The sequence below is a fragment of the Pseudophryne corroboree genome, chromosome 12 (genome assembly GCF_028390025.1).
Source record: "Pseudophryne corroboree isolate aPseCor3 chromosome 12, aPseCor3.hap2, whole genome shotgun sequence".
Lineage (NCBI taxonomy): Eukaryota > Metazoa > Chordata > Amphibia > Anura > Myobatrachidae > Pseudophryne > Pseudophryne corroboree.
In genome coordinates this window covers 23,839,617-23,866,827 of record NC_086455.1, presented here as the reverse complement: position 1 = coordinate 23,866,827, position 27,211 = coordinate 23,839,617, and the positions used below count along the sequence as shown (strand labels likewise).

Here is a 27,211-nt window from a genome sequence, read left to right as displayed (position 1 = left end):
GTTACCACCCACAATCCAAGCTTACCAAGAAGCTTTGGAGGCATCAGCCCCTCCCTTGCTTGAAGGCCCCTAGAATGGTGGGGCCATGGTCAGCTGCCCAGTGTGCCCATATTTTAAGATGGACCTACCAGGTAACTGGTATGGCACCTGGGGAGAGATCCCCATTTGCTGCATGAGAGAGAGTTGTTATTTTACCGTGGTGGTATCTGAAAAGTAGACAATCCCTTTAATAAACAATGCCAAATGGTACGTGGCCCTTAATTATACTCCTGATTCTGAAAATGGAAAATGAGGGTCTCCTATATATTTGTCCAGATCCGTGACTCTATGACTCATTTGCTAACGCTGGGCATGGCTAGGAGCTCTGAGTCATAGAGTCACAGATCTGGATAGGAGAGACCAGGCTGGGCGTGGCTAGCAGCTCTGAGTCATAGAGTCACAGATCTGGATAGGAGAGACCAGGCTGGGCGTGGCTAGCAGCTCTGAGTCATAGAGTCACAGATCTGGATAGGAGAGACTAGATAAAACACACGCTGACTAATAGTAAGAGTTACACTGAGCGACAACCAGTGCCCTGATGACAGCCCCCCACCCTCCCCCCGGTAATGGGGCAATTAGCAGTCACCCCGGGATGATACACTGTATCACTGAGCTCTGCCACTGCCCAGGTGGCCGCCATGCTGCTGTGGCTGCGGAGGAATGTCTGTCAGTCCGGGATCGGGGAGGAAGAGGAGGAGGGAAGGGGGGTGATCTCACCTGTCGGGTGGACGCCCGGACACCCACGCTGGGCTCCCCGTCAGCTGTCAGGCCATGTACCGCTGCTGGAGGCGGGAAGCGGGTGGGAGGGTGACGATGGTCGTCCTCCGTGCCCACTCTGCTACAATCGGCGTCTCTCAGCCACTCACAGCCCAGCCTCAGCCGCAGCTGAAGGCTGCCTCCCGGTCGCCATGTTAACACTCAGCAGCCGACGCACAGCTCTTAGTCAGCCGAGAGGCCGCGGGGTGTCTGAGACTGAGACTTGTAGTTCTTGACACTGCCGAGCGTAAGGGGGATGCGGCGGCTGCGGACTACTTCTTCCAGGGAACACAGCGGGGGGCGCAGCGGCCCCACCTTCCCCTGCACGGGAATAAACTGCGGAGGGTGCGCGTCGCCGTGACGGCAGTGCTGTGGAGAGACTACAACTCCAGGCATGCCTTGCACGGCCAGGAAGGAACATGGTGGTTGGTGTTTCTGGTGCCGGTGCAGAGTGAGAGTCTGTAGTGTGCAGTGTGCGGGGACAATGAAGCTGGTAAGAGGCTAATACCATATACTGTGATGAGGGATAAGTCCCCGGCACACACACTGTGTATATAATTTTATATAGGAGAAGGGGCTGTATATATATATATATATATATATATATATATATGAGAAATAATCTCCCAACACATACATTGTGTATGTGATATTTACCTAAGATTGTCTTTGTCTTTATACCTAAATTATGTACACATAACATATTATTAACACACTAGGTCATTCAACGTGCCCTGCGTCCGCTCTTCACACCGTCGCAAGGGCCTACGCCCCCATGACCATCGCACGCCCTTCGCCCGTAAAATATTTAACCACTAACAACATTATGCTTGAAGGTAATACTCCATATAATATAAATATTGCACGCCCAAAGGACATGCAGGGGTTAAGGGGGCATAGCTCGTTGCGACGGTGTGCAGAGCGCCCGGTGGGCACGATGAATCGCCCAGTAGAAAATATTAACCTTAGAAAGTATATAACTCTGCACAATGAATAGGCTAAATTATGCACTGCAAAACAATAGTAATGTTTTAGAATAGTGGTTCTCAATCATTTACCACCTAGGTACCTCCTGGCAGCATGTTTATATCATTTTATAACATATACAGAGCAATACAGATGTAATTACTATAATTGCTAGTAAACATGTAAGAGCAATAAGAGGGCTGAAACACAGGATTTTATAAAAAAAAGAAAAAATAAACAAAACAAGAATGAACTGTACATATATTTCTCACATAATACAAGAATATTAAATTGTCAATAAAACTGTACTCCACATACTTTACGTTTTCTTTTACAGGAATAGAGGGATACAATTTGGCATTTTGTCCGTAGGGCCCTGCTGTGACGCATTTGGCTAGAGGACACTGCTGGATGTCCCACCCTGCCCTGTCGTTACAGGATATTTTTCATATACCGCTGATTATCACAGGGGTATAAGTATCCCAGTTTGAGAACCAATAGTTCTACATTGCAGTTATTAAAAATATCACTAGATGGCAGCAAAACACTGTTTGTCAGTGGTTCCCAGGCTTTTGTAGAGTATCAGAATTTTTTTCACATCACCCATAAGCCAACAGTTTGTTATACAGAAATGTAGAAAAAATATAAAATAAAATAAATTGTGTTTAGATGTCATCCTTAGGGTTAGGGTGATGTGGTGAGGGACAGGATTTGCTCCTGTTTGTCCACATATTTTCTGATGGGAAACCACAAGCACTGCTATTACATTGACCAGAAATAATTTTAATTGGTCCTGGACCACCAACCCAGGACACCCCTGCAAGTTCCCCCGAGGCTACGACACCCAGCTTGGGAACCACTGCTGCATGTGATGAAAGGGGATGCAGTCAGTTTACCGGCTGTCGGGATCCCGGCGTTCTGGAGACCGATGCCGCAATCCCAACACCTGGTGATATATCGAAAGCCGGAATCCCGACACCCGCCCAGTATTCCCCCTCGGTTGGTGGATCCACGCCCAAGTGGGAACAGAACCTGTGGGGAGCACAGTGAGCCACCGGACCCGATACGTGGAGAGCGCAGCAATCCCGTGAGGGGATTTGCTGCCGGCATTCCGGCAGATGGGAAGCCGCTGTTGGTATAGTGACATCCCATCTGCCGAGATATTGTATGTACCCTCACTATAGTTATGACCAGGCCCGCCATCAAGGGGGGACGGTGAGGACTCTATTTAGCCGGCCGTGAGCCAATCGGAGCACACGGACCGGCAGCCAATCAGGAGCTGCCGGTCCATGAGCTCCGATTGGCTCGCGGCCGGCTCAATAGAAAGAATACACACTTCTGCTCTGTGTGCCTCTGTGGCTGCCTGTCCTTCTGGTGCGCATCGCACAGGCAGCTGGCCTGTACCCGCGATCCTCACTGCTGCCACCCGGGACCCCTCTGGTAAGATTTGGGGGAGCTACGGGTCGGGGGGGGGGGGCTTCCAAGTTTGTCAGTCCCGGGCCCCATCATTTCTGATGGCAGCCCTGGTTATGACTGAAAGATCATGCTTCGACGGGCTTGTCTACAGGTAATTGTAGCAATGTGGTTGTTGCACAGCAAGCCATGACTGCATGCTTATCCTTTATGCATTCACATGTGGTAATACTGATTTGTTGAAGGTTGTGATAACACAAGTATGTGCATTGTTAACGTAACATAATGTTAACCTCCCCAGCTACATATTGTTTGTGAGGGATTAGCTCTGTTTTCTATTACTGATATAATTATGACTACATTAACCCATGCCATGCTCGCTAACATAGAAAAATAGAAAAAATGAAACCAGGCGCTTCTAATCACAGACTCACACAAATGCTGCTACCCAACAGGGGGTGCTGGTCCCTTTATGAGTGACGTAACAAAAGACAAAACAAGAAGGGAGCTCAAATGGAAAAAATATATATTTAGAACTAAAAATGTAATATATAAAATGTGTGTTGAATGTATTCAAATAACAAGAAAATAAAGAAATATAAAGAAAATAAGAAAGATATATGCGCATATGAGAATAATAAAATATTTAATTGAACACCAGAATAATTAAAAAATGTAAAAAGTAGCAGACTGCACTCAGGGGCATAGCCAGAACTTTGTGGGTCCCATCGCAACATTTTGAAGGGTTCCCCGTCCCAATGCTTCTAGAGAGACCCTTCTCTGCAGCAGTTGTTAATTTTATTCGCTATAATAGTGCCCTAGTTCATTTTCTGAACCATAGTAGAGCCTTATTTAGTGCCCTAGTTTCTTTTATGAATTGCTTAGGTTCACCCTATGTCACATTTCAGAGCTGCCAGTACACATTATGCCGCACAGTACCCCCAATTCACATTATGATATATAGTGATTCATATTGTGCCTCATTTCAGTGCTCCGGTTCATATTATATAACATTAAAATGCCCTCCAGTTGATTTTATAGCACACTACAATGAGCAGGTCCAGGGTCATATCTAGATATATTGCAGGCCCCAAGGAAAAAGTTTGAAAGGACCCCTACGTACCCCCTAATGGCGAAAAATGTATATAACACATGTAACTGTGACAGGAATGGTGGGACCCTCTCAGCTCTGGGCCCCATAGCAGCTGCACTCCCTGCACCTATGGTAGCTACACCCTTGACTACACTAAATAAGGGGGAGAATCAATTGACTGCAGTACATTACTGTGGATAATTAATCGAGGTAGCCTAGGCTTTAACGCATCATATGTTAACGGGCGTTAACAGGAGTTACTGGGGGTTCACATGGGATTTCTGTGTTAACAGGTTTGCGGGACCCGTTAACCTCTGAGTTATCAGGGATTTTTTTTTAAGCTGCTAAGTGCTCAGCGCTGCCCGTCAGAAAAGAAACAGTGCATGCGCAGGTCAATCCCAAAATCCCGGGATTGGAACCTCCAATCCCAGGATTTAAATTCCGGTAATTTTGGCCAATAATCCCAGGATCCCACCGATCCCGAGCCCAGGATTGGTCACCCTATTCCACACCATGTGATTTTCTACGTGAATAGTGAATACTGACTGAAGACGCTGCCTGACCAGGGAGGATACATTTCTTCAGAGGTTCCCCATTGTGAGAAACCACCATATAGGTAAGGTGCATATGGAATGGAAATGATGGTTCTCAGAGTGACAAGAAATGGGGGCGTGTAATTTTGACACGCCCCATTTCCATTGACCACGCCCCTTGTGGCATGTGGCCACGCGCGCACACAATACCACTAAGATTTTTTTTCTACTTGCCCACTGGTTAGGAGCTGATTGGCTGGTACGTTATCACCGTGCAATTTATCACTCTCCAAGGCTTGATAAATGTGGGGCATTGTATCTTGCATTCTATGCGCATTAATTTACCGTGGCTAATTGATTCGCCCAGGGTGATCCTATTAGCCCCAATGCCGGCACTTATCGGGTTTGAGGCAGGCGAAAACCCAATGACTAATAAGTATGCTAAAAGGCAGCAATCGCTGCTGCTAAAACACATAGCACCATGGCTTTTTGCAGAACCTATGTGTTTTTGGGGGTCATTCCGAGTTGATCGCTCGCTAGCAGTTTTTAGCAGCCGTGCAAACGCTATGCCGCCTCCCAATGGGAGTGTTTGTTAGCTTAGCAGAAGTGCGAACGAAAGGATCACAGAGCGGCGGCAAACTTTTTTTGTGCAGTTTCAGAGTAGCTTCAGACCTACTCAGCGCTTGCGATCACTTCAGACTATTCGGTTCCTGTTTTGACGTCATGAACACGCCCTGCATTCACCCAGCCACACCTGCGTTTTTCCTGGCACGCCTGCGTTTTTCCGAACAGTCCCTGAAAACTGTCAGTTGACACCCAGAAACGCCCTCTTCCTGTCAATCACTCTGCGGCCAGCAGTGCGACTGAAAAGCTTCGCTAGACCTTGTGTGAAACTACATCGTTCGTTGTAATAGTACGACGCGCATGTGCATTGCGCCGCATGCGCAGAAGTGCTGATTTTTTGCCTGATCGCTGCGCAGCGACCGAAAGCAGCTAGCGATCAACTCGGAAATTACCCCCTTTGTGCGATACAGGGTATTTGCTGCATGACAAAAAACGGGCTATAACCGGATAGCCCAATAATGACCATCGACCTTTTATATCGCGATAAAACACCACAGCATATCAAACATGCAGTAGCTGGCGGAGGGGGGGGGGGGGGGGGGGCTGTACGTGACTCTGTAAGACCAGTTCTGCACATCCTCAAACCATTGGGTTTGTGTACAAATATGAATCAGGGCCTATGTGCTAATACCGTACCCTCACTTAGTAAATTTCCCTCCTTAAGTTTAAGCCACTTAAGAGAAAAATCTTTCAAAGAGCAAAGGTAAAACAAAAAAAGAAACAGTATTCCTATATGACGAATTATTAAATAACTTATATAACAATTTGGTACGGTAAAGTCCTCCAGAGATACAATATATTTACTGTAAATTAAAACATAGCATACAAATAGTGTAAATAGTTAATAGGTGTTAAAGTGAAATAAAATAAATGTTATCTCTTTCCAGTGTTATTATCATATGATGCAGGGAAGTAACTAGGGGTGCTGCAGCTGGTGCCATGTACAGAGCACAGGATGACCTGAGGGCAGAACCAGCCACTCCTGAAATCTGTAACTGCCAAGTGCTCACCACATTGTGCCAACAACTGGGTCAGTCCCTTGATCCCCTCAGCAGTGGCTTGCCTCAGCGTCTGGCACTCTCCTCACCCAATCCCTGCTTATGGGTTTCCAGAAGCTGTCATTTGGCCCAGCTAGTAGTCACTTCCAGGTGCTGTTAGCCGGGAGATGGATCAGCCAGAAACCCTGCAGTCACCTCTGACTTTGGCTTGGGGGCCAGAGGCTGTCCGATTTACCCTGCAGTATCTTACAGGTTAGTCTTCTGTGTGTGGAGGGGGTAAGGGAGGCATACAATGTGAAGGCAGATGTGTTTTTTCCTGTAGAGGCCAATGGGGCAGATGTATTAACCTGGAGACGGCATAAGGAAGTGATAAAGCAGTGATAAGTGCAAGGTGATAACGTAGCTGCCAATCAGCTCCAATATGCAAATTGACAGTTAGGAGCTAACTGGCTGGTGCGTTTATCACCTTGCACTTATCACTGGTTTATCACTTCCTTATGCCGTCTCCAGGCTTAATACATCTGCGCCAATGTATGTTATATTTTTATGAGTGGGAGCTAATGTGTTTTTCTTTTTTTCTGTTTGGGGCCAATGTGTTTGTCTTTTCCTATCGGGGACAATGTGTATGGGGTTTTTTTCTGTAGAGGGCCAATGTGTTTCCTTTTTTCATGTTGGAGCCAATGTGTTTTATTTTTCCTGAGGGGGCTAATGTGTTTTATTTTTCCTGTGGGGACAAATGTGTTTTATTTTTCCTTTAGAGACCAATGTGCTTTTTTTTTTTTTTTTTGCTTTTTTTCTTGTGTGGTGTTTTTTGCCTGCACATGCATCTGAGTAGGCACTGCACAGAAATCCCAATGTTGTTGTTCGTACTGGAGTTGCAGTACAGATTTAGACGCACACTCGAAAAACTGTATTAAAATGTGTTGGGTGCTCCTGGGCTGTTACAGACAGATGGCTAATTAGACACAGATGTAAAATAGTATGGGTGTGATATGTATGTATGTATGTATGTATGTATGTATGTATGTATGTATGTATGTACAGTCCAGGTTTTAAGGATATCCATGGTTGTGCACAGATGGTTTAGTCAAAATGAATGAGGTACTAATTAAGTCACGTGCTCAAGTATGAATAACCTTAAAACCTGGACTGTTATAGGATGAGGTTATAAGACAATGGGCCAAATGTAATAGAGAGTTTCAGAAAGTGAGAGATTTGGTAAGGTTTTGCAGTTTTTTTTAAAGTGGCAATCATTTACACAGCAAGATCCACCTGGTTTTGCAGTGTAAATGATTGCCACTTTAAAAAAAAACTCCAAAACCTTACCGAATCTCTCACTTTCTGAAACTCTCACTCTGTTACATTTGGACCTAGGTGCCTTGGACACCGAGTTTGGGAACCACTGGCCTAATCCTAAAAATAATAGAAAAATGTACTGTCCACATTCTGGTGTCAACATGTTAAATATCGACATTATGAACATGTCGACATTTGTGAATGATGACACTTTTCCTGTTGACCTTATGGCCATGTTGACATTCTAATGCTAGCATTCAGACTGTATGCTTCAGGAGACCATTCACAATATCAGTGGTAAATAATCTCGCTCATTCCCAATCTTTCCTGATTCATTGCTTGATGACAAATCAGGCGTTATAAGGGAAACCAGGGACCTGCTGGTACAGATGCGTCCTCATACACCTTGGCTTCAGCCCATCTTGGGTCAAGTCCTGGGTGACTCACCACACTGAACATCTTATTTCCACAAACAGGGCTGCCATCAGAAATTGTGGAGCCTGGAATTGACAAAATAGTAGCCCTCTCCACTGCCCCAATACATGTGTCCCTCAAGCCAGCCCCCCCCCCCCCAAATATGCCCCTCCAACCAAACCTCCCCCATGTGCCTGCCCACCTCTCATGTGTTACTCTAGTCTGCCCCACTTATATGCCCCCCCCCCCCCCCCACATTGTGTCACTCCAGCCAGCCAGCTGCCCCCGTCCCCCCAACACCTTCAGACTCAGACCAAAAAGACTCACCTTCTGCAGCTGCGGCTGCTCCTCTTTTAAACAAGTCCCGCCATAGCTGAATGTCAGTGCTGTTCCCAACGCAGTGCTGTTCCTGACACGCGCCAAACCCCTACCTAATCTCAGTGCTTTTTCAGGTACTTGCCAACCCACCCCCTATTGCCACCACATCCACATCTACTCACGGGCCTTGCAGCACCTTCTTCACTGACTGGTCAGGTGCGGGCCCCCTTCTCTGTCTGTGCCTGACACACAAGTCCCAGCAGTTCCCCCTAGCCCTGCGCACAAATAAAACAACTGGAAGCAACAAAATGACTTTGCTTGTTTACACTGATCAGTTTGATGTGTGACATTTGCACATCTGTGTGCTACTGAGTCTTACTCTGGATACAAAATGCTATGGTGCAACGGCCATGGCCTTTCTCACACCAAGTTCCATTGTGCATCATCTGCCTAGTGTCTGTAGTGTTTTGCTGCACCTATGATGCGAATAGGATGCAAAATTAAAAGAAAAAGATGGTACACTACACCTCTCAGAGCGTCTCAGTCAGGCCTGGGCATCTTGTGCCATATGGCATATTGAGGCTAGGCGTAGGAGGACACATTAAATTGTGATCTTAGTATTTTCTGCCCCTTGCAGGGGCAGGACGGCAAAAATGGGGACAGGATAGTCCTGCACATCGCTTTAGTATCCTGTACAAAGTTACCATGACTTGTTTCTGGTGCAGACGTCTACCAACAGAATGACCTGAAATGAAAGGGTCTAATACAGTACCTGGATCTTTACGGACACCTAGACAGCCTTTCAGTTCTGTGAGTGAGATGGATTTGTCCTTGTTTAGGTCACAGTAGTCAGTAAATTTTCTGCCACATTTCTTAGGTTTGGCTTTCTTCTTTACATATCTCTTGAAAGGTTTCATCTCTTTCTTATTGATATCCTCACTGCCGTTGCTGTCAAGTTGGTTGAAATACCAAAGAACTACACGTTCCTCCAGTGTGTGGTTGGGATCTGGTTCTGAGAACCTAGAACACAAAGTTACCAGGAATTAGTAACCTGAGGACGGAGTGGTTACTGTAACTAGGGATGGTTTATGTCCGGTGGCGGCTCCAGAGGTGGGGCTGCGGTGCAACGCAGTCCATAATTCTAATGGGGGAGCCGCACCAACTGCCACTACAAGCGCTGTCAAACATCACCGCCTGAGACTCACTGGCAGTTGGTGGCTCCCCTATTTGAATTTTAGATGCGCTGCAGCCCCGCCTCTAGAGCCGCCACTGGTTATGTCTATCAGAGTTATGGGCTCAAATGTTTTTTGCATTATGTAATGTCAGTTCCTACTAGATTCAGTAGCGGATCTTGCTACAGGCACACAGGATTTTTGCCCGGGGCGCCGCCTTCCGGAGGGCGCCGCTGCCGTGGCAAGATCCGCTACTGGTGGTGCCCCCCGCCCCGGTGCCGGTACTGCTGTGCGGTGTGCGATGAAGTCATCGCGCACCGCACTGCATTGTGGGAGTGGCACTTAGACACTAGGGGTCATGATTGACCTCTAGTGTCTATGCGGTGCTATGGGAGAGACGTCATGACGTCTCTCCCATAGATCAGAGGAGCGGCGCCAGCAGCCAGGGATGGGGGGCAGCAGCGGTCGGGCATCAGGAGCGGGGATGGTAAGTATTACATTTTTTTTTTAAAGCTGCACAAATGGGGGCAATACTACTGGGGCCACAAATGGGGGCAATACTACTGGGGCCACAAATGGGGGCAATACTCCTGGGGCCACAAACGGGGGCAATACTACTGGGGCCACAAACGGGGGCAATACTACTGGGGGCACAAACGGGGGCAATACTACTGGTGCCACAAACGGGGGCAATACTACTGGGGCCACAAACGGAGGCAATACTACTGGGGCACATTGACCACACCCCTTTATGAAGCCACGCCCCTATTTTCACCCAGGGCGCTACAAGGGCTAGAACCGGTCCTGACTAGATTCTACTTTTTAAATGACCCAAAAATCTGGTTACTCCTATAACTAAATAGATTGTACCCATAGCTTGCTGTAAATGCTGATTGCCAATCGCCCACAACAGATTTGATAGAGATTTATTCAGTGCTTTGGTGAGCAACTTTCCTTCTGTAGTGAGACACCTGCAGCTAATCACATATGGGGCAGATGTACTAAAGCCTTGGAGAATGATAAAGTGGAGAGAGATAATGGGGGGTAATTCAGACCTGATCGCTGCTGTGCGTTTTCGCACAGCGGACAATCAGATCTGAACTGCGCATGCATATGCACCGCAATGCGCCAGCACGTCGGACGACTGCACCGGGCATGGGTGCCTAGCGATGGGATGGTGCGAAAAAAGCGATCGCAAGGTGATTGATAGGAAGAGGCCGATTGTGGGTGGCAACTGACCGTTTTACAGGAGTGTCCGGAAAAACTTAGGAGGGACCAGGCGTTGTGAGGGAGTGTGTCTAACGTCAGCTCCGGCCCCGATCACCAGCAAACAATCGCACTGGAAGAGTAAGTCCTAGGCTGAGCAGAGACTGTACACACTGACGTTTGTGCAGCTCTGCTCATGAAGCGAACGCACACCTGCACAGCATTTTCCCCTCCCCCTGTAGGCGGCGACTATCTGATCGCAGGGCAGCAAAAAATGCAGCTCTGCGATCAGGTCTGAATTACCCCCAATGGACCAGCCAATTAGTTTATAACTGTCATTTTTCAAACACAACCTGTAACGTGGCAGTTAGGAGCGGATTGGTTGGTACTTTATCTCTCTCTACTTTATCACTCTCCAAGATTTAATACATTTGCCCCAAACACTGTCCTAACTGGACAAGTTTCAAAATCTCTCCTGGTCAACTGCTGGAAAAACCAGCAAACAGCATTTTCTGATAGAGGCGGAAACAACCACTCTCCTTAAGTGCAAAGCTGATATTATGTAATGATAGGAATGTGTGATCATTGCAAGCAATTCATTATAGGGAAGGACGATCAGAGAGCCTGTGATAATCTTTAGGATTGACATAGGATTGGTGTATTATATCACGTTTACACGCATGCGCACACAAGACCCTCTTCTTTTACAGCACAGAGCAGAACAGTCCTTTAAGGAACATATTTATCATATAAGATTTGCATGATATTCCCCGGAAACAGACGTTTTCGGGGGATACCTGCAAATTTTAATGGGCCTATTTATCAATATTATTTTCTCTAACACCCTTTTCACATTATTTTAGTATCACCTAAATGTACAATTGGAGGAGAATTTGCTAAATTTTCCTTTAAGCCCTTAAATTTGCATTTTGTTTTTAGTAATCAGATCGCATTTCCCAAATTTGTAATGGGAAATGTGATCTGACCGAATTTACAAAAGTTATATTGTGAAAACAATACAGTGGGGAGCCCTGTGATAATAACGCTGTCTTCAGATAGCAATGTTCAGGCTTCCCTCCTGTTCCCCTACTCTATCTCAGATGCCTGCTGACAGGGAAGGCTTAGCTCGGATCCAGCCCCTGTGATCAGCCATGTTTGTCTGATCAACCACAGCCTGATCATTGAAAAAAAAAAGTAACACTTGCCTGGACCCAGGAACTGGTGATCAGTGATCCAATGAGGGCAGCCGGTCAGCTGATCGCTGTGCTCCTGCTGTGACCCCCGATGCAGTAAAGTGAACACAGATGCTGTGAATCTGGCATTTCACTTCACTAAACCGGGGGTCACAGCAGGAGTACAGGATGAGATGACCGGCTGCCCTTACCGAATCACAGATTACCAGTGGAGGGCAGCGGATGGCACATGCATGGCCACACGCTCAAGGTATCTTTCACAAAAAATACCCTGAGAAGTGCGGTGACAGGATTCGCAGGGAGCAAATTTCTGCTGTCAAGAGGGTTAATATTTCTTTATTCCTATTGAATATTGAGGATCACTGACATAGCACTGACACAGTGGGGGTAATTCCAAGTTGATCGCAGCAGGACATTTTTTAGCAGTTGGGCAAAACCATGTGCACTGCAGGGGGGGCAGATGTAACATGTGCAGAGAGAGTTAGATTTGGGTGGGTTATTTTATTTCTGTGCAGGGTAAATACTGGCTGCTTTATTTTTACACTGCAAATTAGATTGCAGATTGAACACACCACACCCAAATCTAACTCTCTCTGCACATGTTAAATCTGCCTCCCCTGCAGTGCCCATGGTTTTGCCCAACTGCAAACAAAAATCCTGCTGCGATCAACTTGGAATTACCCCCAGTGTGCAGATCTGTGTGGTTACCATTTCCAGCCTAAGGGGAATGGCAGACACACACTTAAAGTGCCCTGCCTTTTAGTTTCCCTTAAATGCCATAAAACTAAAATTCTTGGGAATTCTTCACGATAAATGTGACCACAACACGCTGCCTACAGATCATCTTAGGATGCCGCACCATAAAAGCAGCATGACTCAGGCAAGTTAAGCAGACTTAGAGAAGGTCTTATGTCAAGGTGTTATTAAAGGTGGCTGTTAAGTTTAGCTGAATATAATTTATGTTTTAATATATCAGGGATATTTTGTGCCTTTGGTAGCAGTGCACCTGTGAACCCGTAGCCCAGCTTGAACTTAATTACTGACCTGCCGCCTGCTGCTGGGAATGCAGAGTTGATTGCCTGCACCATGTCTGTGGTCAGAGCGTCCAGTAAACTCGTGATGAATTCCAGCTTCTTTCCATCAGGACAACCTACGAGAGAAAAACTCATCAGGGCGGTCATTAATTGCAGAGCCAGCTGTACAGTGACACGGCCTTGTGTATTGGAACTCAATTTGGCTTAACTTCATTATTGCGAACCCCACACATGTTTATGTCTCTCTCTCTCGATTATTTTTGCTGCTCAAAAGGCAAGTAGTTCTTAAAAACCAAGTACCTACAAAGAAACAAAATAACCCACCCAAGTCTAACTCTCTCTGCACATGTTACATCTGCGCCCCCCCCCCCCTGCAGTGCACATGGTTTTGCCCAACTGCCAACAAATTTGCTGCTGCGATCAACTCTGAATTAGGCCCATAGGTCCTAATTCAGGGTTGATTGCAGAAGCAAAATCTTCCTCAAATGGGCAAAACCATGTGCACTGTAGGGGGGGAAGGGGGGGGGGGGTGCAGATAGAGTTAGATTTGGTTGGGTTATATTGTTTTTGTGCAGGGTAATTACTGTCTGCAATTCATAACACAGTTTAAACACACCCTACCCAAATCTAACTCTCTGCACAGGTTATATCTGCCCCACCTGCAGCGCACATGGTTTTGCCCATTAGAGAAAGATTTTGCATTTGCAATCAACCTTGAATTAGGCCCATAAGCCATTTAGGTGTTGTGCCCTAAACAGTAGTTCCAGGGGTATAGCCAGGAGTTAGTGGGCCCCATAGAAACATTTTAAAAGGGGCCCCTGTCCCTATGCTTTAAGAGAGACACCACTCTGCAGCAGCTATTAATGTTATGCCCCGTAGTAGTGCCCTACTTAATTTTCTGAAGCATAGTAGTTTCCTAGTTTACATGATGTCACATCGTAGGGCTGCCTTTACACATTATGCCCCACAGTATCCCCAGCTCAAATTATGCCACATTACAGAGCCCCATGTTCATGCTGTGCAACATTAGAGTGCACTCCAGGTGAAATTATGCCATGTTACAGTGCCCTACTTCATATTATGCCACACTATATTGCCGCCATTTCATACTGTGCCACATTACAGTGCCTCAGTTCTTATTATGTAACATGATAGTGCCCTACACATTACAATGAGCAGCTCAGATTGTGACACATTACATTGCCTTCCAGTTCATATTATGCCACATAACAGCGCCCCCTTACCATTATAACATCTATTACACACCTCTCACTGAAAATGTAATGTGACACAAGTCAGGCTGGGCAATGGATTAGATCCGATTGCTTAGCAGGCAAATCTAGCAAATTGTTATGACAATTTATAACCTGGGTGCAGGCCCCCTAAGCCTCTGGGCCCCATAGCAGTGGTACCGCTTGCACCACTATAGTTCTGCACATGAGTATTCTCTATGAATAAGCAGCAGTAGTCAGGGATAACAAATTAGCCATGAAAATATAGAACGTACATAGGCTGCATTGTGTCATTGCAAACAGATCACATATATGGTACATGTGTGTACACAAAGTGCAGATAGGTGTTTTTTATACAGTCAGCCAGGGACAGCTTGGGGCTTAAATGGGCCCCATATCCCTCGCGTTGTTCATTTTTAGGGTTAGGGTTATAGTTCGGTTACAATGCGCAAAAAAAAAAACATACATCAACATTCTAACCATGGGGGTCATTCCGAGTTGTTCGCTCGCAAGCTGCTTTTAGCAGCTTTGCACACGCTAAGCCGCCGCCTACTGGGAGTGAATCTTAGCTTATCAAAATTGCGAACGAAAGATTAGCAGAATTGCGAATAGACACTTCTTAGCGGTTTCTGAGTAGCTCCACACTTACTCGGCATCTACGATCAGTTCAGTGATTGTCGTTCCTGGTTTGACGTCACAAACACACCCAGCGTTCGCCCAGACACTCCTCCGTTTCTCCAGCCACTCCCGCGTTTTTCCCAGAAACGGCAGCGTTTTTTCACACACACCCATAAAACGGCCAGTTTCCGCCCAGAAACACCCACTTCCTGTCAATCACACTCCGATCACCAGAACGAAGAAAAAACCTCGTAATGCCGTGAGTAAAATTCCTAACTGCATAGCAAATTTACTTGGCGCAGTCGCACTGCGGACATTGCGCATGCGCATTAGCGACTATTCGCTCCGTTGCGAGAAAAAAATAACGAGCGAACAACTCGGAATGACCCCCATGTCACCTAAATGTATGTCTACAGAATGTAGTGGTGCCAAGAGGGGCGGGTATTAAGTACATGGGCTCAGGCTTGTTGGAGGGGCCCAGGTCCGCGCGACCCCCCCCCCCCTCCCCCTTCCACCCTTACCAGTCAGCCAGCAGCAGCCTCTCTCCCCAGCCCAGAACATGCTGCGGTGTGCTGGGCTGTGGTGGCTCCAGGGAGGCTACTGCCACTGGGTGCAGCTGTGTCCTCTGCCTGTGGGGGGTAAGCGATGACACTGACCACACCATCTCCTGGATATGCCCCTGGCTGAGGCATGCACAGCACCCCCCTGTGCTGGGGCATAAACAGTACTTTTTGGATTTTTTTTTTTAAAGGGGGCTTGGCTAGCCACACCTCCATGATTAGGCCTCGCCTCATCATTACCGGGGCCCGGGAAAGCTCTCTCCGGCCCTGTCAAAACCAGTATAACCACGTTCTGAATGTCAATTACTCATACTACACCTAGAAAGCCACTCCAGTGACTGAAAACAGGGGGACCGCAGCATACTGTATAGAGTATCAGAGAATCACATACTTTAATACAGTATAGTGGAATTCCTACAAATCCTGCAGCTTTCTGAGAATTGACTGTAAAAAGGCTTTAATACTTTAATAAACAGGCCTTTTGGTCTCTTTACACTGATTAATATGATTGGTATGATATAAAATGGATTATTATTATTATTATTATTATTAGTAGTAGTAGTAGTAGTATTATTATTATTATTATTATTATTATTATTATTATTATTATTATATAGTTTGGTGCACGGGCATTAGAAGTTGCTGTCTATTGTAAGTACAAACCTCCCATTTGGTTTTTTATCATGTGCCTGTAACTGGAAAGAATGGACAAGGTAACTCTACATTTAGTCCTCAGCCCCCTCTCCATTTATTTTTCTCTGAATAAAGCCTAATCCATGTAAGAAGGTCAGATTCTCAAACAATGAGCAGAGATTGAGAACAGAGCATAAGGAAACACAGATGCTTTTCATTTCAGCTGTCTGCGTAACTTATGGACCGCGCAGATTCTTTTTTTTCTTTTTTTTTTAGAAAAAATCATTTCTTCTGCTACTAAGCATCAGGGCTGCTGGCTGACCCGAGCAGCATTAATTAACCCCTCAAGACAAAATCCACAACTCTTTCACTGGTGAATAGAACTGAAAGCCAAGATAGGGATGGCCATCGACCATTATTCAAAATCATCGATGGTCTATGACCGATGTTGACTACTTTGACCATCGATGGGGAGAACCAAATGGTTTCCCGCCATCGATGTTAAAGAGTTATCACATTTTTATTTGTTTTTATCATAGCTCCGCCCCCAGCACACATAAAGCCACACCCCCAGGCCCTGATTGGCCCATGCCTAAATCAATATTAACGTAAGGGTGACCATCGATGATCAAAACCATCAATAGTCCCCTTACAGATGGTTTCCCACCATCGACGTTATCAATCGATGATAGCACGAGTGGGTATGGCATGTGACATCATGATGCACATGACATTCACCGCACCTGCAGTGCTCCTCTGGGAACAAAACCAGCAAGGGCTAGACTTTTTGTGGTGAGTACCGCGAGTCCACGGGCGACGGGCCCTGGCCCCCCCAGGACCCAGCGCTCCCGGCTGCAGCCTGATCAGCCTATTGGTTGATCAGGCCCTGGATGTAGTGAGCCAAGATTGGCTCACCGCGACCACTCCTGTTGGCTGCTGGTCCGTGAGCAGCCAGCGCATAATGTAAAAATCTGCAGCAGATCCTCTGTTGCCGCTGGTACTAGTGCCGGCTGCAGATTTGTCCCCAGCGTGACACATTTCAACACAGTGCTGCTGCTCTTGCTCTGCCCTTGGGTGCTCCATCTGGAGCCAGGTCGCCCTAGGCAAGTGCCTAAGTCGCCTATGCCCACCGCCAGCCCTGGCACTGCCTCTCAAACACGTGGCACAATGGATGTCTTTGCAAGGAGCAGGGCCACTGGCACCAGGAAGTAGAGCACTGTCTGGAGCGACCTTGGCATGTTGTCCACTAGAAAGCAGGCCGGATGCAGGAGATACGGCTACTCTTCCAGGGGTGTGGAGAACTACCTAAACAATCGGGAGTCTCCCGCAACTTTCAGAAGAGTAGGATACAAGCATTTTCTTGACGCAAGAAGATGTTTATGACATTGCTATATACTGCATTTAAACATACCTGTGTCTTGTACCAGGCCTTTCCCTTGCACTGCAGCCTGGGATCAGACCTTCTTGGCTGTAGTGCACCATGTATTTAATATTACATTCAAACACAATAAAGAGCCGTAGCATGTTTCTACAAGCTGCATCCGGTGCACAGTACTGGACATTGGCCCTCATTCCGAGTTGATCGGTCGCAAGGCGAATTTAGCAGAGTTACACACGCTAAGCCGCCGCCTACTGGGAGTGAATCTTAGCTTCTTAAAATTGCGACCGATGTATTCGCAATATTGCGATTACTAACTACTTAGCAGTTTCAGAGTAGCTCCAGACTTACTCTGCCTGTGCGATCATTTCAGTGCTTGTCGTTCCTGGTTGACGTCACAAACACACCCAGCATTCGCCCAGGCACTCCCACCGTTTCTCCGGCCACTCCTGCGTTTTTTCCGGAAACGGTAGCGTTTTCAGCCACACGCCCCTGAAACGCCGTGTTTCCGCCCAGTAACACCCATTTCCTGTCAATCACATTACGATCGCCGGAGCGAAGAAAAAGCCGTGAGTAAAAATACTTTCTTCATAGTAAAGTTACTTGGCGCAGTCGCAGTGCGAACATTGCGCATGCGTACTAAGCGGATTTTCACTGCGATGCGATGAAAAATACCGAGCGAACAACTCGGAATGAGGGCCATTGCTAGTTCAGCGCTGCAGCACAGGTCCTTACCTTCTCCTGGTCTTAAATATATATGCATACAGGTCCCCTATACTCTGGGACTTCTTTATCACTCTCCAAGGCTCAGTGCATATGCCCCATAAAACCTTAGCTTGCTGGCTGTACTAGGGGCTACTCCCCTGTTCCCCAGCATTTAGCATGCACTGTCCTCCATACAATGTCTGGCACCCAGTGGAGGACATCTTTATACTGCAGTCTACGACTAAGCTCCCAGCTACATTGGTGCATGTTGTCCTCAGTTAATACAGTAACAGTCCTCTGGTGTGGCGCACGGGGGGTTAACCCGCTCCGTTTCATCACTGAACTGCATGCTTGATCATTTTTTTTAAAAAAACACACACACACATTCTGTTATATATACACTAAACATATATTTGCCTAGCGCTCATAGTCTTATAAAAATAAATGGCGTCTCAGTGACGCACTCGCCATTTTGAACGCTCAGGCTGGGTCCCAGGTCAAACACCTACACAGTTATAGTTTTCAGAGCATCTCTTTTATACAGACCAGGACTAGACAGACATATAACTAGATGTGTTTAACTCCTTTTTTAATATGTATTAAATGTATAACAACAGGCAATTAATATAGTGTGGGTTCAAAAGTGACAACACAATTTTTAAAGCCTTATAAAAAGAGAACATATTATTCAGTGGCAAACGCAGGATTTGCATGGGGGGGTTTCCAGAACTGGGCGGAGCCAATCACGGGGGTGGGGACTGAGGTGACCCAGTATATGCTGGGTCCGTAAAACTAGTGTGTCTGTCTGTGTGTGTGTGTGTGTATATATATATATATATATATATATATATACACATATATATATATATACATACATACATATACATAGCATATTAAACATGCATACATATATATATATATACACACACATACAGTACATATATATATACACATATATATATATATATATATATATATCATGTGTGTGTGTGTGTGTGTGTGTGTGTGTGTGTGTGTGTGTGTGTGTGTGTGTGTGTGTGTGTGTGTGTGTGTTATATGTATGCATGTATATACATGTGTATATATGTATGCACATGGATATATATGTACTATAATTAAAATAAAGTAAACTTTTATTGCACTTACAAGTGCCACCAGGAAGACAGCAGGCTGCAGAGGACGCTCGGAAACCCCCCCTGGGTGCGCCACTGTTATTCCCTATAGAGTAGCTCACACATCACAGCATTCTGAAGCCTAGAGTCTTTGGAGTGGAGGAAAAAGCTGCCTAAAACACTTAAGAAGCATTATTCTTCTAAATGAAGTAGAAAACCATTACAGCTCTGAAAGTCTTGCCTTTCTCCTATTTCACACATAACACTTATTTGTGCCAACTGGCCAGTAGTGGCTCACTTTTACACTGGAGAAGTGGTTGTTTCACTCAATCATGGACAGTGGCAGAACCACCGTTGCTGGGGTGCAGCTGCTACAGGGTCTGAGGTGGGGGAGGGCCAAAAGGTTGCAACGGTGCTCGCTCCACCACTGCCTGCATCTACTCTTAGCTCACACCAGTGCTTGCTCAGAAGAAGGATGAACCACCTGAAGAGTTAGAAATATGGTGGGAAAAATTAAAAACAGTACGGGCCATGCAGACCTGCAGAGAGTCGCAATGTAGGCCTCATTCAGAGGTGGACTCAGCCACTGCGCTCGCACAAACAGACACTTTTTGGCCAACTGCGCATGTGCAATCAATCATAATGCGGATGTGATCGCATCTTGATTGACAGGCGGCGTTCATTCAGAGGCAGCGAAGCGGCATTGGTGGGGAGCGCACCAGGAAATGCAGGCATATCATGGCCATTTTCGGGGCTGGCCGATGATGTCGCTTGCATTTCCTGCGTTCAGAAACATGGCAGTGTTGCCTGGTACCAGGCCTTCTATTTGAGGTTTTTATAATGCAATCACAATTAAATTGAGATTGCATCGCGGGGCAGCGCCACACACGCTGGGTGGCCTTACCCTGTGCTGAGCAGACCCCAGGCAAGTGATTTTGCTTTTTTTCTAAAATCTGCGACCAACTCTGAATAACCCGCTGTGCCAGTTATAGTTTAGGCACCTGCTTAAGTATCCACTAATGATAAGGACGCCATAAAATAGCCACATATACTGCCTAGGCAAAGGCAAATGCAACTATTGTGTATCATATGTGCACAAATATGCTTTTTAGCAAGAAAAGTTATTCTGAGCAACTCACTCAATTTTACTCCCAATAGTGCATCAACCCCAATCTCTACTATTACTAACACATGGATTTTATGGCTCTTTCCCAATGTCTGAATATGCCCTAAAATGTAACAGTGTGGCATACTAGTAACGCAAGCTTACATCTGACTGCTTATTTATATTGAAATGCATACAGCTCAGACTAACCCTGTCCAACTCAACCTTGAGCTGAAAAGCTGTTTTAAGCAATACAAATGATCCAACCGAAGACTGGATTATCCTTGAGCAGAGCCCTGAAACGTATAATTCAGCATGGACATACTCCTATTCCAAACAAGCGTTTCCAGAAACATTTCTCCTATGTAGAGTTCACAAAATGACTCGTGGACTCCAGGTGTTTGAGGTTAAAAATTGTTAGACTTGCCAAGACAAACTGAAAAAAAAATGCATAAGATTTACAAAGACTGTGAAATCAATTATATAGGTTACTGCCAGTAACTATTCAGATAATGTAACAACTCAATTTATCCTATTGATATAAATGTTACACTTTATATTTATTTTACTCCTACTACTAAATGGGTTAGAAGCCAAATCTTACTATAATTTCTGCTGGTATTGGCCGGTATGCACAGGATAGAAATACTATAAATTACAGTGCTGTCCTCACCTATTTTCATTTATCCTCCTGCACAGATCTTAAACAAATTCTAGCTCCTATATAAATTAAATGGTTTATAAAAACATCAAACAGTGAAAACAAAAGCAACAAAACAACTGTAGAACAGTACTTTTAATCAGATTAAGGACCACATATAGATAGCTATTCATGATCTAATTTGGAGTGTATTTATCTGTTACCCTTTATTTATATTGCACTTTAATAAAATGAAGCCCTCTAATGACAAAACATAATCATTCACATAAGACCTGGTGTAATGGATAAAATTGCAAAAGTGTCCCTAAGCCCCAAGTAAAATATATATATATATATATATATATATATATATATATAGATCCTGAATAACGGCGGCACTCACGGCATACAATGAAGAGGCAGACGCAGGTCTGATATCAACGTTTCAATGTTTAGTAAAACATTTTCGTCAGGATAAAAAAATCTACTAAACATTGAAACGTTGATATCAGACCTGCGTCTGCCTCTTCATTGTATGCCGTGAGTGCCGCCGTTATTCCGGATCTATTATTGGACACAGCGTCTGCTGTAACCACTGGAAGGCACCGGCTATTTCATCCTGCTTCAACCCCAGCTGAGGACTCAGGGAGTGCCGTGCTATATGCTTTGATATATATATATATATATTTCCTGATTTTATATATATATATATATATATAGCAGCTCAGAGTGTTACTGACTGGAGAGAGGCACTATCTCAAGAGTTTAGCCCTATTCAAACTCCGCTTGATTGTAATCCAGTGATTAGCTGCTTCATGCGCTTGATTTTACCAATATGGTTTGAAATTAATTTTCTGAACCAGGCCTTACTTAGTAGATAGTCACCAAATGGGTCATATCTAATTCCAATCGATATTCCATACAATGAAATCTGGTCCAATACCATTTTTAAAAAAAATTATTATATTGCCTTTGAAGACACGAAAGATATTTGTCCAAATTTTGATCCTTTGACCATACTGTACCCCTGATGAAGTCTGTAGGACGAAACGCGTTGGTTTAGGACAGGGTCTCTGTCATTGCTTCAGGAAAGAACATTTACTGTTTTTTGATTGAAATGGAATAATATCAACACAACTATTGTCTGTACAAATATATCTTATTATCAACCTGGGCAAATTGTCAAACAGTTTTTACCAATTGTATGTTTTAAATAACAATAAAACGTCAATCTTAAGATTGTATTAGTAAACTTGTACATATCAAAGGACGACAAGCTCCCTGGGGAAATCTTTACTCTCTCTCTCTCTCTCTCTCTCTCTCTCTCTCTCTATATATATAATTATATATATATAATTAATAATATATATCCTGATTATACATATTATATATAATTATATATATAATATATATATATATATATATATATATATATATATCCTGATGACAAACGATACAAGGCATCGGATCAAGTTATTTATGAATTGGGAGTGCCAAGTCTGTGAACATTATAGATAGATAGATAGATAGATAGACAGATAGATAGATAGATAGATAGATAGATAGATAGATAGATAGATAGATACACATACTATTCCTCTAATTATGCCTTGCCACTAACCTATCCTTATCCTCTCTCTCTCTCTCTCTCTCTCTCTCTCTCTCTCTCTATATATATATATATATATATATATATATATATATATATATATATAGTATATATAGAATAAGGATAGGATAGTGGCGGGGCATAATTAGAGGATTAGTCTAAATAGGCAAAGCTAAAAGGATGACTCCAGACTGGAGACCAGTAATTCTGATCTGCACTTTAGGTGGAACTGTGAATTGGGAAGTACACCAAAAAGTTGGCAGTAATTTTGCTTGTTGCCAATAAGTATTAGTAGAATTAGACTTTCAGTCCTTGTATTACCTATCAATGTATCATAAGAGCCTGAATGTAATGAAGTTCTGCAAAAAAAAAAACAACCCCTAAACATACAGTTTTCAAGGAGTACATAAAACTCACCTGAATCCTCAATCTTAAGAGATCCATCTACATCTATCTAACTGAAGCCATTTCTAATTGTGACTATCAGGTTGGTAGGTTCTCGCAGTTCTGGGGTGGTTCCTAAATCTAGGTGGTAAACCTCTAAATGTGCTATATGCTATGGATATTCACTTGGAATATATTACTGTATATAGCAACTGTTTCAGAAATATTATATAATCAGTGGATCAGCTGGAGAGCCAAATAGAGATGACTGTGACAATGTACCAGACATTAAACTTCTTAAAACAATAGATAGTGAGGAATCCATGCCAACTTAGTAAGTCAAAATCGTGGTTCTGGTTGGCAAGCTTTGAAGAAAGTGGCTGGATTTAAAAGCACTGAAGGACCCAAGTAGCCTGGTGTGAAGATGAAGACAGTAGTTGATGCTATTATTTCAAATAGTCCCATAGATTTTGATGCTCCAGAAGTCCTTATCCATCTCCAGGTGTGCATATGTCTAATATAAACCACCTCTGATGCACATAGAACATAAACAGGCAGGCACATCTGTAGTGGTCACTTGAATCCCTGAAGGTGTCCTTGAGTGGTCTGAAAATGTTCTCTCTGGGATGGTAGGTGAAATATTTGCATACCCCTGTTTTGTTTTTGTTTTGTTTTTTGAGGCAATTAAGTGCTATGACCAACTTCTATTTGAATTCCAGCATTTTGGCACACCAGAAGGGTAAGCTCGAGGGAGCACTCTTGTGCTTTCCTCAAGCATGCATGGAAAGTTGATAACTTGTGAACGAGTTCCTCCAAAATACCAGCAGGCACTGATTTAGATTTGTTTTTGGCAGCAACTGTCTTCATTATAAATTCAGCTCTGGGCTATCTAGTAGCCATAGGAAATAGTAAGAAATAGTATGCACAGATAAGGGAATCTTCAACCAGTGTAATCAAGTCAGTTTCGAGCTAGTTGATAAGTGCCAATGGATATTCGGTAGCATCTCAATATATACCAAGACAAGGGCATAGCCAGATGTTTGTGGGCCCCATAGCAAAAATTTTAAGGGGCCCCTATCCCAATGCTTTTAGAGGGACACTTCTATGCAGCAGTTGTTAATTTTAAGCCCCATAATAGTGCCCTGGTTAATTTTCTGACCCTGGGTACTATTAGTAGTAGTGTCTTAATGTTATGCCGCATAGTAGTGCCCTATTTCATTTTCTGAACAATAGTAGTGCACTAGTTCACATTATGTCACATTATAGGGCTGCCAGAACACATTATGCAACACAGTACCCCCCAATTCACACTATGACATAGTGTCCCCAGTTTATATTATGCCGCAATATAGTTCCCTTTGTTTATAATATGCAACACTATAGTGCCTCAAGTTCACATTATGCCACATTATAGTGTCCTCAGTTCATATTCTACTACATTACAATGAGCAGGTCATTTTATGCCACATTACAGTGCCCCCTTCCCATTATAACATCCACTACACACTCCTCTCACTGAAACTGGAATGCCTCCCCATTCAGGCTGGGCAACAGGTCAGACCCAACTGCTGATCAGGCAAATCCAGGAAATTGTTATGCAACTTTATAACCTTGGTCCGGCACCTCCTAGCCTTCCGGACTGCATAGCAATGCCCCTTCTCCCCCCCCCCCCACACACACACTATAGCTACACTCGTGCACAAGTACTGGTCAGCTGAACCAATCACTTAAGAGCACTATCAGTAGTAAGCAGCACCACACATCCCTGGTAGTAAGGCCTGTAGCCTCTGCTGTTTGGCGTGAATCCCAATCAACCTAGATCTTTATTACAACTCCCAGTCACATCTTGTATATAATCCTACAGTACAACAGTATGTATGGAATGGTATCCGTACACATGGTCGACCATGTTATGGTCGACAGTCATTAGGTTGACCACTATTGGTCGACATTGACATGGTCGACATGGACACATGGTCGACATGTGTAAATGGTCGACACGTGAAAGGTCGACACATGAAAAGGTCGACATGAGTTTTTTAACTTTTTTTTCTTTTGGGGAACTTTTCCATACTTTACGATCCACATGGACTACGATTGGAACGGTAAAGTGTGCCGAGCGAAGCGGTAGCGGAGCGAAGGCACCATGCCCGAAGCATGGCGAGCGAAGCGAGCCGTGCGAGGGGACGCGGTGCACTAATTGGGGTTCCCAGTCACTTTACGCAAAAAACGACACCAAAAAAAGTAAAAAAACTCATGTCGACCTTTTCATATGTCGACCTTTCACGTGTCGACCATTTTCATGTGTCGTCCATGTCGACCATGTCAATGTCGACCAATAGTGGTCGACCTAATGACTGTCGACCATAACATGGTCGACCATTCATACCGGAACCGTATGGAATACAGATACTAGCCTATAAGCAAAATTCCCAATATAAGCAGTATTCTCTACACAAACACACAATACATAACAAGCATGTATCATCAATATACTTTCATTCCCCAATGTGATCTTCACCCCATATTTAAGTAAGGTCCTTATTCTTAAAGGATATTTTACAGGACATTGCACTTACTGTATGTATGTAGGTATAGCAAGTTATGATAGCATTTTCTGAATACTGTATACAAAGACCACCAGTCTATGGCTGCAACAGTCAGTGGGTTAACAAATAATAACTCCACCCAAAATGAAACGTCTAGTTTTAGTGGAACTCCATACTTCAGGAACTGTAGCGTTCCTCTGACCTGCAAGTTCCCCTATGCCCCTGATAGACTGGTCTTTCTCTCCTGTACCCTGTTACAGCTTATCATTTCAGATAGTCTGTGGATTTGTTGATGCGCTTCTCTTTAAAACTTTCCATCTATGCTATTTAAAACAAGTCAGTCCTTACAGCATAGAGGAGAACACTGCCAGACAATTCAGAAGTAATACTTTGTATTTTAGCTCAATATTCTTTATGTTAACTAACACTAAGGGAGATTTATTAAAGCTTGTAGAGAGATAAAGGGGTATGTTCAATTGAAGTCGGATCCATTCCGACATTCATTTGTCGGAATGGATCCGACCTGGGCTATTCAATGCAATCTCAATTCGACTTTAAAAAAAGTCGAATTGAGATGCGGGAGCTGAGGCGGGGGAGAGCCGCGGGCAGATGGGGGAGAGCAGCGGCTATAGCAGCGTAGCCGGAGGATGTCACAGCCGCCACTCACGGCAGCGTCCACCCGGCTCCAGCAAGTGAGGTCTCGCTTGCTGGAGCCGGGTAGACGCTGCTGTGAGCGGCGGCTGTGATACATCCTCCAGCTCTGCTCTCCTCGTCTCCGGTGCGGCTCTCCCCTTCTCTGCTCTCCCCATCTCACGTCCACTTTTTTTAAAGTCGAATTGAGATGGTCGAAAAGGGGGCCAAAAGTTTTTGACACAAGCATGCGGATCGGCAGCTATTCCGCCGATCCACGTGCTTTTCAACAAGACGAATTCCTCGAATTGTCGAATAATTTGGGGTTAGATTGAATAGGTGCTGATTGGTTGGTACTTTGGTGTATATTTACTAATCCTTAATGAGAGATAACATGGAGCTCAGCACAGCACACATACTGCTGTTTAGTGAAAAAAAATGTCTGAAATGAGCAATAACATACAAGACTATTGCATCCACCAATATCCATTTTTTCTACTATAGTTTATTATTATGCACTATCTATTTTGCATAGGGTTTAGTGATTGGTTGTTTATGTATGGTTTGTTCAAGTGATGATGATGATGATGATTATTATTATTATTATTATTATTATTATCATCATCATTATTATTATTTTATTCTAAGAGTGGAAAGTTATGTACACAAGTTCCAAGTAAACTTCTATCATCCACTCAGAATCACAAATTGAGTTAGCATTTTGCTATAGAATACAGGGGTCTATTCATGAAGCCGTGAAAAGAGTGGAGAAGTGAGCCTGTGGAGAAGTTGCCCATGGCAACCAATCAACTGCTCCATACAATTGTATAGTATGTACATTTTTAAATGTTACTTCAATGCTGATTGGTTGCCATGAGCAACTTCTCCACTGGCTCACTTCTCCACACTTTTCACTGCTTCATGAATAGACCCCTACGTTTTTGTAAAGTAACAATTTATCCAAACAGTGCTGACTGTCGGCGGTCAGAATACTAACCGCG

General features: G+C 44.4%; 1 protein-coding gene across 3 annotated transcripts in view; it reads right to left on the bottom strand.

The window, feature by feature from the left end:
• SMOC1 (SPARC related modular calcium binding 1) overlaps positions 1-27,211 on the bottom strand; it is a 255,578-nt gene that overhangs the window by 10,554 nt on the left and 217,813 nt on the right. For all 3 annotated transcript variants that reach the window (XM_063947205.1, XM_063947206.1, XM_063947207.1), the window contains 2 exons: positions 13,066-13,171; positions 9,223-9,470 (listed from right to left, as the gene is read on the bottom strand). In XM_063947205.1, coding sequence (XP_063803275.1) covers positions 9,223-9,470; positions 13,066-13,171 — 354 coding nt within the window. The remainder of the gene's footprint in view (positions 1-9,222; positions 9,471-13,065; positions 13,172-27,211) is intronic.